Raw genomic sequence first — 19,638 nt, 5'->3', positions numbered from 1 at the left:
GTTACACGTGTATTATATTCTGATTTGACAAAGACATATACAAGCACTCTCATGTCAGCTCACACGGATTTTTTGGTGAGTTTTTTTGCAATGCTTCTGCAGTGCTTTGAGCCCAACATAAATTTGGCAACATCATGTAAACAATAATATATACTCCATGATTTAACAATAGCCCCAGCAACAACTGAGTGACACACAGTAGTACAACCTGTAGCCCCACATTAACTTTGGGGTATTTTACATCTGCCACAACTTTACTTCTATTTAACAATAAAACGTTACTGGGTTGTAAGTAGCACTTAAATGGCGCTACCTTATTTGCGTCAAAATGAAATTGAATATATATGTCAGATTTTACCTCCATAAAGAAAGTAGTGTAACATATGTCCCGTCCGCAACTACTAACACTATCCCAGCCGAGCATGTACAATAATTGACGAACGACAAGTAAACGATGATCAAATCGCCATACCAAAAGTCAGGCACAATTTCTTCTCCGGTGAGCCAATAGGAACTGATGTGGAAGATAGCCCCTCCTTCTTCTCGCAACACAGTTGCTACTAGCAACCTAACGCTGGCCTCATAGCTGCTCTGTGAAGTGTTGGTCGTCTCAGCTGTAGGTAAGTTATGGCGGTATGCGGATTTGAGCCCGGGCTGGTGTATTACTCGCACCTTGCTGGAGGATGACCAAACAAGCAGGACGCCCGACTGTTCGGCTTAGTTATCCGGCTGTTCTGCTTAGTTAAAGGTTTTCTGCCAACAATGAGGGCACCTGGCAGCTTTCGTTTAGTCAGTGCCCTTTCAAATTTCGTTCCTGACAACATAGGCGTTCCTAAATTGTGGGGCTGCCCCCTCGTCCGGTCAGTGTGTAGGTTGGGGTGCTGAAAGCAGAAGGAAAGGTAAAATTACAGAGGGGAGCCAAGTTGTTAGGCACCTGCCCCTTCCCCTGATATAGTCGCTTATTTCTGACTGACTCTGCTAATGTCTGTACTGGGCATGCGCAGAGGATGATAACTATAGAGGCAAGGAAAGGACCCGGGACAGGGTACTGGCTCCTATATGTTTCCAGTGTCCCAGGTATCCCCTGCGCATGTGCAGTATAGGAATCGGCAATACCGCCCATAAACTCGCTCAAGCACAGAGGATAAGTACACGCTGGTGAGTATATCAAAGAAGAGTATTTCAGAGAAGAGTACTGCTGGGCCAGGGGCAGAATTAAGCAACTGGAATCACTAAATGGTGCCTTACAATGCAACAGGCATTGGCACCTGTGTGCTCTCCTACACACTCCTAGAAGCCTAACCTGAAGGGTAAGGTTTGGAGGTAACAGTTTACTATTTAATCTGAAAAGGAATTGACCAACTTGAAGGGGCCTTACATAGAAAAAACCACAAACTTAAGGTGGCCATACATGGGAAGATTATAGCTGCTGATTCAGCTTCTACGGCAGCTTATCTGCTCATGTGTGGGGCACTCCAACAGCAGTACCTGACAAATATCTGGCCGAAAATCAGTCGGACAGGTTTAAAAATCTCCAACAGCCCAAAGAGTCTTTGTGATCCAATCATTTGGCCTTAGCAAATAAGTCCAATATTGCCCACGTTAAGGTGGTCATATCAGGGAGTAATACACCCGTTTTGCGACCTCGCCAAACATGAGGATTCTTCAATGTAACTACACTGTTGTGGCTAGAGATGTGGGGCACAAATCAAAGACAGGAAGCTAAGGGATACATAGCAGGGAACTACCACTCCCAGTACACATACTCCCCAGAATCCGTTGGCTATAGTGGAACGCTAAGAGTTCTAGCAGAGGAATAACCTGAGCCTGGATTGCAGAGGAATAACCTGAGCCCGTTGGGCTGTAATTAGCATTGTGTGTCTCCTAGAAACAAGCTTCTGTATGTCACACAAGACTGGGACAGCCACAGTTTTTAAACTGAATATTTTGTTTATAATCCTATAGTCTTGTACTTCAGTTCTTTAAAAAAAAAAAACAGTCATCTTTGACTTAAAATCACTCACATTATTGAAATAAATCTGACCAAAGAGTCTGCATCCATAAGTGCTGTAACTTTGTTTGATAATGTGATACAATACATGGGCTGTTTGAAGGTTCCACTAAAGGAACACAAAGGTTTGGTCAGATTTTTGACATGTTGACTTTTGGATGGAAGCTGAAAGATGAAGATAAATGGAGCTGCGGAAGGGAGCAGAAATCTTCTGTTCCATAAACAAGGCTAAGGAAGGAATGGTCAATGATAACACAATAGAACTACAGATATACATTGCAGACAACAAATTCTCTCTTTTACCTGGGTAATATAGCAAAAAAATAAAATAAAAGTAACACCAAGAAAATGAAAGTGTTTTAAAACAATTAAAATATAATTCTCTGTTGCCCTGCACTGGTAAAACTAATGTGTTGCTGTGTAGCCATGGGGGCAGCCATTCCAACTAAAAAAAAAAAAAAGACAAAAAACACAGGTTAAATAGCAGATAAACGTTGTACAATACAATGGGACACAGAGCATACCTGTTATCTGCTAACAGGTAAGCTTTGTAGAACACAATGGGATACAGAGCATATCTGCTATTTAACCTGTGCCATTAAGCTTTATTTTACCTGCCCCCCATAGCTAAACAGCAGCTTATTGAAATATTTTATTTTCTTTTTTTCTATAGGGATGTCAGACATAGCTAAAGACAAGGCAGCTCGTCTCCTGAAGAAAAGGGGAAGTATATCATCGCTGGGTAGCCATGATGTGAAACCAAGAGGCAGCTTCAGCAAAACCAAAGAGTAAGGTCTACAAGTTAAGAAATGTTAGTAATATGTGCATGTGTTCCTAGAAATACCTGCAAAGTTTAACTTGAACTGCATTTTACAAAGACTATATAAAAGATAAAACTGATGTTGGTAAAACAGGGAAAATGTGGTAATGTTCATTCATTCCCCCAGCTAGTCATAAGAGGATTAAAAAGCTAAAGCGAAAACCAACACATTAATGAATCCATTTTCCCCAGGTGTTACTGTTTATTAAAATACATTAATTATATTAGTAATTAGCGCCTGAAGATATTGGAGTCAGTTATTGGTTTAACATTTGACAATGCATAATACAGCTTATAGGACACAGATATCTAGAATAAATGTATCGGGGAGAGTTGGCAGAATGTGGTATGATAGTGTACATCCACTTCAGATTGGTAATACAATTGTATATTGAACAAGAGTAAAGAATGTAGGAACCATAGATTCTGTACTTTTATTAAATGTGTACAGTGTACTAGTTAATATTTACATTCATACTGCAAACTTTCATGTAACTCAGATCAGTTTTTAACAATACTTACTTAACAGTCAAATACAAATTTACACCGTTTATTACAACTGTGATCAAACTCTAGGTTGCATAATACCTATGTAATTATGTTAGACATTTTGGAAATCATTTTTGTATGTGACTTACAGGTATGGGACCCGTTATCCGTAAACCCATTATCCTGAAAGTTCAGAATTACGGAAAGGCTATAGACTTCATTATAAGCAAATAATTTTGATTTTTGAAAATGATTTCCTTTTTCCTCTGTACTAATAAAACAGTACCTTGTATTTGATCCCAGCTAAGATATAATTGATCCTTATTGGAGGCAAAACAAGCCTTTTGGGTTTATTCAATATTTACGGTATGGAGATCCAAATTAGGGGAAGATCCCTTATCTGGAAAACCCCAGGTCCCGAGTATTCTGGATAACAGGTCCCATACCTGTACCAGCTAAATCTGTCCATGTTCTGCTGAATTGCCAATATTGGTATATTATGAATCACTTTCATTGGAAAATATGTAATGAAACCAGAAAAGGAGGCTACGGCAATGTGAATATATTAGGTCAGTGCAAAATAAACAAAAATCCATATTCTCATTTATTTTTAGCTCTGTGAGCACAGTATCTTACATAGACGAACCGGGCCACCATGATGACATTCAGCGCCCTGCGATCCTGATGGAAAACACTTATCAGACAGGTAATATTATTGTTTGTAGCTGAAAAATTTTATATTTTTGCAAAAGACATAGCTTACATTTGAGCATCCAATTCTGCACTTTCTCATCCTTGAGAATTACTACTTTCATACACACAGTACTTTTTTCATCCACAGTGGTAACAAAACATTTACAATGTCCTTTGTGTAAAACAACTTCTTACAGAGTAAAGCTGGCCATACACGCACCGATAATATCGTACAAGACCCCGTTTCGTATGATATCCGGTGCGTGTTTGGCAAGTCGGCGAGTCGACTGATATTGCAGGAGGCTGTTAAAAGATTTTGATCGGGCGCCATAGAAGGCTTCTGATCAAAATATGCCTTCAAGGCTGAATCGGCAGAAGGAGGTAGAAATCCTATTGTTTCTACCTCCTTATCTGCCATTTCAGCCCTGAACGATTAGTGGCTGATTGTACGATCTTTCACGAGACCGATGGTAGCACGAAAGATCGGAAATCGCCACGTGTGTGGCCACCTTAATATCTGCCTCTCAGCCAGTAAATTTCATACCACTATTACATTAAGCAAGTTTACTGGAGCTGGTTCTTCTTTAGGGCTGTGCTTGTTTATGGTTCCTGTGTGGGATGTTATGCAGCAGTAGAATATTGTTATGGTTCAGAGTTCAAATGGAGAAGCAGACTAGAGGATTGTGAAGGCTGCTTGATAACTTGAAAAAAATGTACTTATTACGTGGTAACAATTAGGAAGGTGTCTTTTGCTCAATCAGATATCAGTAAGATATAAACAAATAAGCATTACTGGCATGTGCAGCTGGAGGCCTGTGGACCCCATCTGTCCTGGGCCTCAGTATACTTATTTGTGTGAAATAATGTTACTCAATAGGTGACATACAAGATGTGAAATGGCCAGTAAAACCATGGTGAAAACTTTCAATTTTAAGATAAAAAATATTTCCTTGTCTATTTCAAGTGCCTTTGTAAAAGTTGTGTATTATCTTGAAATTTAAAAAAATATACATATGCAACTACTGCTTTGCTAATGTGGTAATGATTCCTATACACTACAGGGCCTACAAAACGTTTTCCAGTAGCATCCGTAAATAATATTTTAAAGGATGTCCTTACAAGTTATCTTCAGGAAGAGAAATATGAAGCAGAGCTGTGCAGACAAATGACAAAGACCATCTCTGAGGTAAAACTGCATTTTAATAAAATACATTTTTGGTTCAGTGTCTACAAGATGCTCTTATTTAAATTAGATGGGTTAGTAGTTTGTATTTTCTTTGTTCTAGAATTTTTATTTAGGGCTGTAAAGTCATCTTTCTGCCTTGCGTTTAGAAATGTTTTTATATAGGTTTAAATCAGGGTAACAAAACTCACAAGTCATCAGAGCGTGTTAGCAGTATATGGCATTAGACAGGGTCAGACAGGAAAGGGTCAAATCCAGAGAATTAGGCAGTAATACAGTGTGCCCGAAATTAAAATAAAGTGTTAAAATATGCAGGTTTTCTTGCAATGCTCTAGTCAAGTGAAATGAGAAGACAGGGTTATTAAGACAGATTAGCCCCTGTATATCAACAAAGTTATTAAATTCCCATTTAATGTCATACTAGGTACAAAGTCTGCATAAAGTGCCTATCTGGAAGGATAGGGTGTTTGGCTACTGACAAACAGTTAGTGGCCCATACAACATATTTAGATGTGTTAAAAATAAAGTAGAACTATGCTTTGTTTGTGTGCTCTGTGAATCCTTTGATCCCAGGAGGTGGCCCTTAATTCTTAAAATGGCAGTTTTCTATTTAGGATCACCCAATAGCACATACTACTAAAAAAGTATATTCTTATGAAAATGGTTTATTTAGATGAAGCAGGGTTTTATTTATGAGCTTGTTTATGCAGTATATTTTTATACAGACCTACATTGTTTGGGGGTATAGTTTTCCATTAAGGATTCTAAAAATCATTTAAACATTACTAAAAAAAAGAAGTGGATGGAAAAAGTATGGATTTATTCTAGCTTCCGTAACATAAAATACTGTTATATTTATACAGGGAAAAGCAAGTTAGAAATGAAGTGCTTGTGTAGAAAGCATGTTATAGGTTTTAGCTTTGCCATTTTTCAAAATCTCCAGATAACAATACCCATATATATATTTGAATATATTGTTATTTGTGTTGTTAGAGGCAATGCCAGTACCATGCAGACATAAGTGAAACTTCATGTTACAATTTTACATGTGTTCTTTGCAGGTTATTAAAGCACGAGTAAAAGATCTGATGATCCCCAGGTATAAGATTATTGTGCTGATTTACATTGGCCAACTGAATGACCAAAGCATGCGTGTTGGAAGCAGATGCATCTGGGACCCAGCAAATGACACTTTTTCCTCCTACTCGTTCAAGAATAGCTCTCTGTTTGCACTTGCAAATGTCTATGGGGTGTACTATGAATAACACACGCAAATTAATTATATCCAATACTTTTAACAAATCTTAAGTATAGCAACTTGCAGGAACACTGAACCAAACTATATTCCTTCCCCCGGCAGCTGTGGCCAGCAACTTCCCAGATACTACATGGCAGATGACTGAGTCCCTGGCTTACAGGGTTTTACAGTTCTGCTGGATATTTTGCATTAAGACTAGAACATGAGCATCCGCTGATCTGCTTGTTAAAGGGTAGTTCACTTTTAATATAATGTAGACTATGACGTTCCAAGACAATTTGCATTTCATCTTCATTTTTTTGTGGTTGTTAAATTGTATAGTTTTTGGTTCAGAAGATCTACAGTTAGGAATTTCAGCAACTATCTGAATGACAGACTGGAAGATGAATATAAGAGTACCTGAATAGAATGATGAGTAATAAATAGTAACAATAATAATACAGTTGTAGCCTCACAAAGCAATATATTTTGATTACCAGGATCACTGGAGGCAGAAGGCTAATTAAAAAGTTGTTAAGAGTAGGTGATTCTAAAACATACTAAAAGTTAATGTAAAGGTGAACTACCCATTTGAGCTTAACCTTTGACAGTGTTCTTTTTTGTGCATTTCTGCATCACCCCTAACCAGCAATGTGCCCAATGTACTTACTGAAATGTTATTTATATGTACTTTTTCTATGATGCTGTAGACACTGGTATTCTAATATAATGTACAGCTGGTATTTATTTTCTGTTCTGCAGATTTTCATTTTAAAATTCAAACAGTTACCTATCTGTTAGGGTCCCAGAGCCAGTAAGACTAATTGTAGAGTGTTTAGATAAAATAATTGAAAAAATATTATAACTGGAAGAGGTAATGCAATAAAGTCTAAAGCTGGCCATACACGTGGCGATCTCACGATGTTTCGTACGACCGTCGGTCGCACGAAACATCGTCAGATCCGCCACACACCATTCAGGGCTGAATCGGCAGGTAAGGAGGTAGAAACAATAGGATTTCTACCTCCTTCTGCCGATTCAGCTCTGAAGGGAGAATTTTGGTCAGGCGCCTTCTATGGCGCCCGATCAAAATTTTCTAACTTGGCCGATCGGCGAGCCAACCGATTTCAGCAGCTTCCTGCGATATCGGTCGGCTCGCTGACATGCCATACACGCACCGATTATCGTACGAAACGAGGTTTCGTACGATAATATCGGTGCGTGTATGGCCACCTTAAGAGTTTGCACCGTCTAGTACACCATAGCAACCATTCAGTATGTAGCATTAACTGGTAACGTGTTTTAAAGCAGACATCAAAGTGCTGTGGATTACTAGACCATTAGTGCAAATGTTGCTACATTAAATAATAACAGACTTGGCTCACAGTGAATCTCATTTGTAATTGTTGGGCATTGCTCCATTGTAAATTCCAAGGTAGGGAAAGACATAATGCAGAGTATAACAAATAAAAAGGAAAAATGTGACCAGTTGTCTCAGATTATCATTTTATATATCATAATAAAAGGTAAAGTTAAAATTCTAAATCAAAATGTGAGTTTAGAGCTGAATACATAACTCCCCTCCACATGTTCTATTCATTCCTATGGAATTTTTAGAAGTGGGTGAAAGTTACCCAAAGATAAAAACACTTCTTAATATCCCATGGGAATGAGTAGAACATTGTTTTTATGTATTAAGCTAACCTTTTTTCATAAATCTGCTCCAAAATGTTTTATTAAGCTGTATTTATTTGTCAATTAAAGTGGAACTGCTGCTATTATATAGAATACACTGAAATGTAGAGGATGCTGAATAATTATTTTTCACAAATAGTTGTCTTATGTTTAAAGGAACAGTAACACCAAAAAATGAAAGTGTATAAAAGTAACTAAAATATAATGTGCTGCTGCCCTGCACTGGTTGTGTGTTTACTTCTGAAAGTCTACTATTATTTATATAAATAAGCTGCTATGTAGCCATGGAGGCAGTCATTCAAAGGAGAACAGCCACATAGCAGATAACAGATAAAACACTATTGTATTCTACAGAACTTATCTGTTATCTGCTATGTAACCTGTGCCTTTTCTCCTTTTTTCCAGCTTGAATGGCTGCCCCCGTGGCTACACAGCAGCTTATTATATAAATTATAGTAGTGTTACTGTAGCAAACACACCAGTTTTACCAGTGCAGGGCAACAGTGCATTATATTTTTATTACTTTAAAGGCACAGTAACACAAAAAAATTACATTATAAATATCACTTCTATAGATTTTAATAAGCATATCTATATTATAGAAATGGCAAAATTATAAACAGATTTAAAATAAATAGCATTACCAGGCTCAGGCAGCAGGTCTCTTCCAACTCTAACGTATTTCCGGGCAGCTCCCCCCTCCTTCCCCTCCCTCCCCTCCCTGTGCAAGCTCAGCCAGAGCGCTCCGATCACACAGGCTACGAAACACAGCATGAGATAAGAAGACCTCCGTCACCCTTCCCTCTCCCTGATCGGGCAAGAAAATAAAGCCATTAATCACTGGCAAGGCAGATTCTGAAAGCGAAGCGATGCGGGGAAATGAACTTCCGGTTTAAAGCGGATGCCAAGCAGTCGCCGTATCGCCGTTTTCACTGTGTCCTATGAATCACTGGTAATGTTATTTATTCAATGCCCAGTTATAATATTGCAGTTTCCATATGGTATGTGTGTTAAATAAAGTGTCTAGAAGGGATATTTGAAATAATAAATTTTGGTGTTACTGTTCCTTTAAAGCTCTTTCATTTTTTGGTGTTACTGTTCCTGTTTATAGATAATGATGATGATAGATAATTGCTGTCAGATAAGAGGAAACCTGTCTGTGACTCACAGATTCAATGTGTTGTGTGCAGACAGTAGCATAACTATGGCCAACCAAACCCCACCTCTTCAGGTGACCTTGCTTAGCTGCACACATTCAGCATCCCCTGCCACCCTCCTGTCCCTGGTAGGTAGTCTGTCGACTATAGCAAACTTTGTTGCAGTTCTGAAGGGGACTACAATAAAGCGAGTCTGCTTTATTGTAGAGTCCCCTTCAGAACTGCAACAAAGTTTTCTGTAGTCGACAGACAGCCTACCAGGGACAGGGGGTGGTGGAATGTGTGCAGTCCAGGCCCCCCTGCAGCCACAGGGTCTGCTGTATTGAAGTTATGCCACTGGTTTCAGCTGCAAATAAAGTTGAACAACCCACAGTTAAATCTTTAAATGTAGTAACCCCTGTAAGAAAATATAATACAAACTATTTGTAAAACAGACATACCCACCCACACACACATACATAAATTTATATATCTCCACTTGCAACACTTATGGGCTAAATTGAATAAACTTGCAAATGATATGGTTGCTTACTTTTTGAATAAAAAAAATTGGAATTGAAAATATACCTTGACTTTGCCTATGACAACTCCCATTAACTTCTATAGAACTCGCAATCTTTTACATGGCAAATTTTTACATTCGAATTTTCAACTCAAATTCAAGTTTTTTAAGCCCAAAAAAACTCAAAAAATATTGATCGTTGATAAATCACCCCCTTAAGTATTTGCGAAGATGCCAAATCCATGTAAGAAGCATAGCATTTGCAAATGATTCACTCTCACTGGATTTTTTTATATCCAAAAGCATTTTATGTTGAAGAGCTTTTGATTATGGAAAAGCCCAGTAAGTGTGAATCATTTACAATTGCTATTTATATATATTCTCACATATGTGGTATTACTATCTGTGTGGAATCAAAGCCCCGCCCAGTGATGTAACACTCCGCCCCCCTGCCTGGAGTTACAGAAGGAGATAATCATATATAATGTTGACAGGTCCTACTTTACAACAAAAGTAGCACAATGGAATTCACTACTAATACTTTTTATTATAACATATACAGGTTTAAACTGATTTGGAAATAAAATGCAAACTTTCACTTTTACTATTTAGTATTTTACTAGACTTTATGCTAACAATAAAAGGCAAATCTTTCTGCAAATGTGCATGAAACATTTTGGTAAGGGAGGGTAGGGGTACAATGGTCCCAACTTTTTCTGGAGGAGTATGCTGGGAGGTTGACGTTAGCAAGAGAGTCTTACTTCAGCTTTCCTGGAAATAGAAGCTGCCATGCTACATGAGAGGAAACACAGACCATATGATTGGAACTAGGACTGTGATTGGTTAAAGCCTATTTAGCATAAAGAGCTTAAGTCTTTTTTCTTGCAGCCATTTTTACAGCAGGCTGTTGTTAACAGCTCGTTCAAGTCCCTTCTCTCTTGAACAGATTTTCTCTCTGTATCCCACAGTTCTCCCAGTGATTCTGTCTTCTGAAAAACCTCATCTTCTTGGGAGCTGGCTTTTTGTAGACGGTACTCCAAAGGTGTTAGTTCCATCTCACCATTATGCCAAGACAAGTAACTGTCCATGTCTGCAGAAAGATAAAATAATGTGAATTAACATGATATCCAATGCTGTTTTCATAGTGGATGTTTTTGTCAGATAGTGACCTGTGTAACAATGTGTTCCCGTAGGACCCAAAGCGCAAATATGCGCTTTGGGTCCTACGGGAGAAAAGCGCTTTACAAATGTTTGTTGTTGTTGTTGTAATGTCTTTATTCAGATAGTTGTGCCACATGTACCCGACTGTACATCATGTAAAGGTCTACTATAGCTCACTGTATCTCTAGTCCTCCATAGTATGTTCCCACCTGCCTTTACACATCGTGCCTGTAAACAATACGTCCTACATGGTATAGGAGATAATAAAAGCTGTACTATTTTCCCCACAGTTAAAGGGGAACCCAGTAAATGTATACATCGGGAACTGCTTTAAATGGCACATTGTACAGTGCATGTAGTACAATAGCTCCTACTCTGTATTGTGTGAGAATAACCTCCACTGCAGAAGTTGCAGATATTTTTGCCAGATTCACAGTAGAGGACATAATGTTCTTTTGTAAATTCCCCATGAGTTGACAGCTCTGGTGCACATTGGGCTCCAAATGTGCTTACATTAAAGCCAACACAATCTGGGGTTATCTGTGTTCATCATACTGGGGCAGATTTAAAAACAATGACAAAAATATGGGGGTAGCTGAAGTAAAACAGGAGATATATTTTGCTTATTGAGTTTATTGTACCCCATTATATCAGCTCTGACCCTTGTGACTGCAGCAAAACGGTTATCCTCCTTACGTGGCAGAAGCAGCTTAAATAAGAGATTCATGATTTTATAAAGTCTGTTTATTTTACATTTTGTACTGTTCTACATGCACTCTCTCTAAAATACAGGTATGGGACCTGTTATCCAGAATGCTTACAGAAAGGATCTTTCCGTATTTCAGGGTCGGACTGGGCCGCCGGGACACCGGGAAAAATCCCGGTGGGCCCCGGCGGCCCAGGCCGACCTTTGCTGGCGCTCCCCCTTCTGACTGTTCCTCCCCTGACGCGTTCAATTCATACGCACTTGGGGAGGTTGTCAGGTGGGGGGGTTAGGGGCCCCTGGGGGGGGTAGGGGACACGGCTGGCTGGGGCACCTGCAGGTCCCCTGGGGCGGGAGCCCCGGTGGGCCCTGCACCCCCCAGTCCGACCCTGATTTGGATCACCATACATTAAAGGAACTGTTCAGTGTAAAAATGAAACTGGGTTAAATGGACTGACTGCACAAAATAAAAAATAATTCTAAAATAGTTAGTTAGGCAAAAATGTAATCTATAGGCTAGAGGCTAGAGTGAGCAGATGCCAGAACACTACTTCCTGCTTTCAGCTCTCTAACCTCTTAGTTACTCAGTGACTAAGTCACTGACATTAATATGGATTTATGCAGCTCAGTTGGGATCAAGTACAAGGTTCTGTTTTATTAGTACAGGAGAAAAGGAAAACATTTGTTAAAACTTGAATTATTTGTTTAAAATGGGATCTATAGAAGATGGCTTTCCCGTAACTCAGAGCTTTTTAGATAACAGGTTTCTGGATAACGGATCGTATACGTTTATATACTCAAATAGGTATTTTCTGTGTGTAAAAGCTTTTACTATATAGAATTCAATACAGATGTAACCCAGTACAGGTATGGTTCCTGTTATCCAAAATGCTCGGAACCTGGGGTTTTCTGGGTAAGAGGTATTTATGTAATTTGGATCTCTATACTTTAAATCTACTAAGAAATCATTCAAACATTAATTAAACCCAATAGGATTGTTTTGCTACCAATGAGGATTCATTATATCTTAGTGTGGATCAAGTACAAGGTACTGTTTTATTATACAGGGAAAAAGGAAATAATTTTGAATTATTTTGAATAGAAATTTGAATTATTTGAATAAAGTGGAGTCTGTGGAAGATCAGAGCTTTTCGGGTAACTGATCCCATACCTGTGTAAAGGTGTGTATAAGTTAATTACAGTGGAGTTATTAGCTCTTAGTGCCACCCTCTTCAGTTATAGTGGCCATCATGACTGCATTTAATATCTTGCTAATGTGCCACCTGAAATGGTATGACTGGTGCTAACTAGGCTAACACTGGGGACCTTGCATGTACACATATTAGTTGGAGAAGTTATAGTTCAGGGGGCATTTCTGTATGGCTTGCTGGGACTCATACTGGACCAATCGCTTCTCTTTTCTTCTTACTTTCATTACAACTATATCTCATATACTCGTATACTAATTCCCTGACTAAATTGGCACAAGGCCTGTTTGGTAACTTTAATGTGTCACACGTTAAATCTTACAAATTGCATTTCATGTATATGTGCAAATTAGATAAAGCATCAAGGCTGAAGCAGAACCTACTAGGGGAACAAATTATACCCTGCAGTTCCTTCAGTCTCAGTTATCACACAGAAGGGAAACTGTGTTAGACTGAAACAAGCAAGAAAACCAAACTTACCAGCAGTGTCTTGGGGTAACTCAGGCAGAAGTCTTCTCCATCTGGAGCCTCCGCATGTGTAGATAACTGCCCTAATGAATTCTCTGCCGCAGAGCTTGACAAACTGATTGTCGCTCCTTACTTCTGCAGCCACTATTAGCACAGTGAGCAGCACCAGGCACAAAGGTGAAACCTTCATATTGGTCAGAAACAGTGGCTACACAGCAGGGCGGGTTTGTCTGGACCACTGACAAGCTGCGAGATGGGGAAAGGAAACAACCTGTGGCCAATTTATACAGAAACACCTGTACTGTGATTGGTTAGAGACTGATGTGTTCAATATTGTCCATTATGTTCAATGATGCATATTTATACATTCCTCACGTTGCGTGTAATTTAGAATTTCCTTGCTAGTTAAGGCCATAGAGTCATTAAACAGCTCTTAACAGATTTTAACAGCTGGGAGAGATTTTAAGATACCATCATCTCAACAATGTGCAAACAATAAAAAAGGTTTATTTTTTTCCTGTAGAGCCTATGAGCATATCCAGTGTATATTCTTTTAGTAGCACTGTATGCTTCTAATGTGGAAAACCCCAGTGTTATTGTGACTTATTTCACCATTACTGTATATAAAACTCCACACATTTCTTAGGAAACGGTTTTCTGTAGAAATGACCTATTACTGCCACATAACTGGGGGACAGATGCCATCCAAATTGATGCCGAGCAAGAGAGCTTGAAGAGGCCTCAGCCAGCACATACCACCATGTCACCCTCTTTATATAATAACTAGGTAAAAATATATAAGGGGACCATACAATAAACTCCCTGATGCTTTATTCACCATTAGGACCTTCCCAAAGACCTGAAGGGAATATTTGAAAGAGTTTGTTACAGGTTATGACATTCTCTCCCAGAAGTGGCTGTACTGGCAGATACATTAGATAGTGTCAAGAAAGGGTTGTATATATTTTTAGAAAGTAAAAATTTAGTATATTAAAATATATCTATTCCTAGACCCACTCTGACATGAAAGAGGTAAGCACAAGCCTCAGGCAGCAGCAGCAACTGGAACTGCCCTGCTCAAAAAAAGGGGTTATGCCTGTTGTACCTTATAATTTCCCCTTGTTGTACCAGTTCTGAGGAAGCTTAGAGAAATTGCCCTAATTGCTCCCTATTGTTATTGCTCCAATGTATAAGCAGCTGTATGGAGCAACATGCAAGACACAGAGCTGAACATGAGTATATACTGTATCTAACAAATTTATAAGAAAAGCAGGTTACTTCTGCCAAATGTAACTCATCCTTAGCATTACAGGGCAGTTTCACTTACCCAGACACAGTGTACAAAGTTGTTAATCGTACACAGTTGTGCCAAATATTTTCATAGTGTGCCTGTCCTGACCCAATTCCTTAGCTGTAAGCGTGCTGCTTTTATTGACACAGGGCGCTGAGGGAGACCAGGGCGCCTGGTCGGGAGCTCCAGGGTTCATACTGTCACAGCAGCACTTAATTCGGAAGAGAAGGCTGGAGGGTCTGATCAGCACTGAGCACAACTACACAGAAGTGCACAGATCTCATTTGAATGGAACTCACTATGGTGAAAAGCCGGTGGGATGGCAATCCGGGGAGATTAGTCGCTTGAGACACAGGAGATTTGTCGCGAGCGGCTAATCTCCCCGTGTGCCAGAGCCCTAACTCCCCTCCCTAATTACAATCTGCTCACTTGTACTCCATAACCCCAGAATCTAGATTTGTCATCTAGGATGTCATGTTTTGACATCTCAACCATCTCCTGCCCTAAATACCTCTGTTTATTATAACAGAATCAGCACTGCCTAATAAACTTGCTCCTGCCAACACCCATTATCCAAACTGCTACCACCTCCGGCATAAAGTTACAACCAGCGACCTCCAAAGGTGGGCATATTTCAGTCAGAATAGAAAAACTGCAACTCCAAATTTGCACTGGTCTGCTTTACTACCAGCTTCTTCCTAGTTAAATGTAACTCTTATGTTTAATAAAGCCAACCCCATCAAGTCAATCTTCCTTTTGCAACTGAAATCATCCCTTTCTTAATAAAACATGTACTTATAACCTCTATTCTTAAAAAGCCCTCCTATGATTCCTGCAGTCTCTTACCTGTAAACCTTTCTTCCACAACATCCCATAGAAAATCCTCAACTACAAATCGCCATTCACTTGTTATTAGTGAAAGCCAAAAAACACATCTTGTAACTCCTACAGCTTTCTCTCATCATTCAGTCTCTTGGCCTTCATGACACTGGCCTGTCCTGATTTTCCTCTTACTTTTTAACTTGCTCTTTTAGTGTTTCTTACACTAGGGTATTAACTTTTTCTGGCCCTCTCCATATCACGGATAGCCCTCCCCTCTCCTCGTGGAAGAACCCCTTCCACCAAGCAAATAAATTGCCACCAGTACCACCTACCCGTGTTTCCTTCTCCTCACTTGTCAAGAAGTTTTGTTATGTTTCACTGGTGGTAGCGTGCATGTGCGGTAATGCAGTCCGGGAACCAAGGTTTTTGTCCCAGGGTCTTTTCCTTGTGTGGGGTATTAAGTTCAGGTGAGCGGGGCAGGGTATACCCTGCACGGGCTCTTGGTTATCCCCCATGTTCCCCCATTCAGTGGCCTTCCCAGTGAGCGGTAATGCTGCTGGCGGCCAAGGCAATGAGACTCCTACCTCGGACGGAGATGCAGGAGCAGGAGTCAAACAATTTTTGCTGAACGGAGAGGGTGGCAGAAGGGAATCCTGTCTTCTTTTGGGTATGTATGGAAGGGAGCGGGTTGGAACTACTAGTGCAGGAAGTGGTGCTCTGAGGGAGAGTATTTAGGGAGCGCACTCGCTGTTGGACAAGCACAAGGTTTCTTTAGGGTGACCTGGGATTGTGCCTTAGAGCTTGAAGCCTAGTCATGATTTGTTGCTATTTTTATTTTAGGTCACCAGGTCACAGGCTGCCACCCTCATAAGTCTACTCCCAGGTTGAGTTAAAAAAAAAAAGGGGGGGGGAGACAATCCCTTTCTGAGCTTTACTCTGCTGTTCTGATTACCTCTGGTTTACTTTTAGTGATGAAGCCGGCCAAAGCCAAACTGAGAGAACAAGATGCATTCTCACCAGGACCTAGCATGTCAGCTCATGCCTAGGATGCACCTCTCCCAAACAAGAGGTTATAGCAGGATTGTCTGAATTCAGCAGCAGGAAGTTCAGCTTTTTCCCAGTCTGATGTCCTGTCTTAGATTAAACAGGCAGTTTCTCAAGAGGTTATTGCAGCTACATCCCACCTAGAAATTTACAAGTGGAATCTGACACAATCGAAGAGGATATTCTCGGTGTGGATTCCTCGTCAGAGGATCGACCAGCATTCGATGACGCCATGGTTCCTCCTTTAATCAGGGCTATCAGAAGTACACTAGATTTAGTAGAGGACAGTCAGCAGACCTCATATTCCTTCCTTCCAGGATCCAAGAAGAGGGTGCTGACCTTTCCCTTGCATCAGAAAGTGAACAACTTCATTAAAGGAGAGTGGGAGGAGGCATGTAGAAAGTTAAAGGCTCAGTCTAAATTCTCCAAGCTGTATCCATTTAAGCAGGAAGAGGTGAAAGATTTGTGTTCCATTCCATCAGTGGATGCCCGGTTGTTCATTTAGCAAAAAGTACCTTACTACCGTTAGAGGACGTGGCCACACTAAAAGATCCCATGGATAGGAGAGGGCATTTGTGATTGTAGAAGAAACAGTCAAACCAGCTATAGCTTGCATTTCAGTGGCCAAGGCCATGGAGATCTGGCTGGAGAATCTGGAGTCGGCCATCAGGGAGGGGCAGGAGATGTAAGACATCTTAGAAGGCTTTTCTGAGTTCAGGATAAAAGGAATTCTGGGAATGAATTCCAAACTCTTAAAAAAAATCCCATTTACATGGGTTTATCCTATAGAGTTTGGAATTCATTCCCAGAATTCCTTTTGTTTGCTTTTGTCTGTATGAGGCAGTCTCCTCAACCTTATTTATTTCTGAGTTCAGGATGGGAGCCTCCTTCCTTCTCAATTCTTCTTTGGATATCACCCGGTTAGCCTCTAGATCCCTTATGCTTTAAGAAATGGCAAGACAAGCTTTATGGCTGAGCAGATATAACCACTAAAGCAGCTTTATGTTCTCTACCGTTCCAAGGACAGGTGCACTTTGGGAAAAAATTGGAAGAACTCATTTCCAAAGCTTCTGGGGGAAGAGTAAGTTTATGCTACAAAAGAAGCGCAAACAGCAGATGAAAAAGTTCTTTCGCAGTAGAATCCCATACAGATCTAAGCCTTTTCATACGGAGTCCAGACCTTCCAGATAACTGGTCAGGAGTTTATAATAGCTCCTTTCGGCACTTCGGTTCCAAATCAGCTGCTTCTTTTTTGGCCTCCCGCAAGCCCTTATGAAGAGAAGGGTACCCAGGGGCCAGAGGTAGGGGGAAGGTTACAACATTTTCTGGCTGCCTGGGAAAAATCCACAGAAGACCAGTGGGTCCTGGACATCGTGAGAAGGGGATACAAGCTAGAGTTCCAGGATTCTACTCTCCCCTCAAATTTCTGGATATCGCCCCTACCGAAAGCAGGGGAAAAAAGACCCTGCGGTTATGTCTTCAACAAATGTTGTCTCAGAATATAATCGTACCAGTCCCCATCCGGGAACAGGGAAAAGGAATCTTTTCCCATATTTTTCCTTGTACGGAAACCTTCAGGGAACCTCAAAACAGTAAATCAATCCCTTTGCGTCTAGCATCGTTTCAGGATGGAAACTTTGGAGTCAGTAAAGGTGGAGTCTGCACAGAAGACTGGATGTGCACCTTAGACATCCAGGATGCCTACCACCATGTTCCCATACAGAAGAGCATCAGAAGTTCCTCAGGTTTTGTGTAGGGGACCAACAATTTCAGTTCACCTGCCTTCCCTTCGGGATCTCTACCGTACCAAGGGTATTCTCCAAGGTCCTAGTGACTCTAGTGGCCTTTCTGAGGTGGCAGGGTCTGAGGCTGTTTCACTATCTAGACAAGCCATACACCACAGGAATATGGTGACAGAAGTACAGCAGAACCATGGTTGATCTATAAACTTCATAAAAAGTCAGAGCCAGCTCAGCAGGTGTCTTTTTTAGGGGCGACCCTAGAAACAAAAAGAGGGGTGGTGAAATTATCATTGCAAAGACAGCAAGATCTTCAAAAGCTGGCTTCAGTGATCCTTTTGATGTCTTGGGTGTCAGCTCCAGTGTTGGCTCATCTTCTGGGAATGATGGCATCCTCCATATGATTGGTGGCCTGATCGCACTGGTACCAACTACTATTGATCAGGTCAGGGGGATTGTCAGCCTGTGTCAGGATGTTTATGGGAGTCAAGTGAAATAGAGTAGCCTCTCCTACACCTTGTTATTAGCGTGCGCGTTTCCGCATGTGTGCTTTGTCTCACGCACCACATCTATTCTGACGCGCGTGTGCGTTCACCTTGTCAGGCACACTGCATCTATTCTAGCGCCCCCGCAACCCAGAAGTGCCGGAAGGAAGGCATCACACAGGACGTGCTTGCCAAGTTCTAGCTGAGCGTGCCTGACAACCTGTCTATCTGGATCCAAGTAGATCAACCCTTCAGGGAGGAAGTAAGGATATTAGAAGTAAGGGCCATCTTCCCAGCACTGCAAACTATGAGGAAGCAGAATAAAATTCAGAAGTGACAATATCTCGGCTGTCACTTATGTCAGAAGATAAGTGGGGACCAGGAGTCTAAGTCTCCCAGCAGAAGTAGAACCACTGTTTGCCTGGGCGAAGCAGAATTTGTCAGATCTAACAGCGACCTTTGTGCCAGGCAGGCTCAACAGGGGGGCAGATTTACTAAGTTGCCACAGGAGTGGCAGCTCCATCTGAAGGTCTCCGAGCAGATTGTGACCAGGTATCGGCAAGCAATACCAAATGCAGAAGTTTCTTTGCCAGGAGGAAAGATCCTCAAGCACTGGGCGTGGACACTCTAGTGCAAAAGTGGCTGAAGACTTTTTGCTAAGTCTTTCCTCCTCTTCCTCTGATTCTGATGGTTCTACAGAAGCTGATGGAGAGCAAGGGAGAATTGACCTGCATTGTTCCAGCCTGGCCGAGGCGGCCTTGGTTTACAACTCTTCTCAGATTGTCAATCGCCCCACAGTGGAATCTTCCACTCTCCAGGGATCTCTTGATCCAGGGTCCATTTTTTCACCCGGACCCAGGTCATTTAGCCCTGACGGCTTGGAGGTTGAGCGAAAGGGTCTAGAGGTGCAGGGTCTCTCCAATAAGTTCA

General features: G+C 40.8%; 2 protein-coding genes across 4 annotated transcripts; one reads left to right on the top strand and one right to left on the bottom strand.

Moving 5' to 3' along the window:
• The first annotated feature begins 515 nt into the window (after positions 1–515).
• Positions 516–7,918, top strand: tctex1d1 (Tctex1 domain containing 1). Of its 3 annotated transcripts, XR_004222380.1 has the most exons (6): positions 516–620; positions 2,685–2,799; positions 3,935–4,026; positions 5,075–5,199; positions 6,258–7,327; positions 7,673–7,918. XR_004222380.1 is itself a non-coding variant. In XM_004913927.4 (5 exons), the coding sequence occupies exons 2-5, from the start codon at positions 2,687–2,689 to the stop codon at positions 6,459–6,461; spliced, it is 534 nt and encodes a 177-aa protein (XP_004913984.1). In that variant the 5' UTR covers positions 999–1,158; positions 2,685–2,686; the 3' UTR covers positions 6,462–7,004. The 3 variants fall into 3 exon arrangements, 2 of the variants coding, with proteins under 2 accessions (XP_004913984.1, XP_004913985.1); XM_004913927.4 differs by lacking the exons at positions 516–620; positions 7,673–7,918 and adding an exon at positions 999–1,158 and having other exon boundaries at positions 6,258–7,004; XM_004913928.3 differs by lacking the exons at positions 516–620; positions 7,673–7,918 and adding an exon at positions 1,165–1,310 and having other exon boundaries at positions 6,258–7,004.
• Positions 7,919–10,314: 2,396 nt separating this feature from the next.
• insl5 (insulin like 5) lies at positions 10,315–14,223 on the bottom strand. The gene is made up of 2 exons (XM_004914318.4): positions 13,340–14,223; positions 10,315–10,877 (listed from the first exon to the last, which is right to left on the bottom strand). The coding sequence occupies exons 1-2, from the start codon at positions 13,515–13,517 to the stop codon at positions 10,642–10,644; spliced, it is 414 nt and encodes a 137-aa protein (XP_004914375.2). The 5' UTR covers positions 13,518–14,223; the 3' UTR covers positions 10,315–10,641.
• Positions 14,224–19,638: the final 5,415 nt, after the last annotated feature.

This window comes from Xenopus tropicalis, chromosome 4, assembly GCF_000004195.4.
Source record: "Xenopus tropicalis strain Nigerian chromosome 4, UCB_Xtro_10.0, whole genome shotgun sequence".
Lineage (NCBI taxonomy): Eukaryota > Metazoa > Chordata > Amphibia > Anura > Pipidae > Xenopus > Xenopus tropicalis.
This window is presented reverse-complemented; position numbering and strand designations above follow the sequence as displayed.

Excerpts from the sequence above, each read along its gene's own strand:
- tctex1d1 (XM_004913927.4), top strand. The coding sequence starts at position 2,687 with ATGTCAGACATAGCTAAAGACAAGGCAGCTCGTCTCCTGAAGAAAAGG. Across the intron at positions 2,800-3,934 it reads AGCTTCAGCAAAACCAAAGA|CTCTGTGAGCACAGTATCTT; the intron begins GTAAGGTCTACA and ends ATTTATTTTTAG. Across the intron at positions 5,200-6,257 it reads TGACAAAGACCATCTCTGAG|GTTATTAAAGCACGAGTAAA; the intron begins GTAAAACTGCAT and ends TGTTCTTTGCAG.
- insl5 (XM_004914318.4), bottom strand. The coding sequence starts at position 13,517 with ATGAAGGTTTCACCTTTGTGCCTGGTGCTGCTCACTGTGCTAATAGTG. Across the intron at positions 10,878-13,339 it reads GTTACCCCAAGACACTGCTG|ACATGGACAGTTACTTGTCT; the intron begins GTAAGTTTGGTT and ends ATCTTTCTGCAG.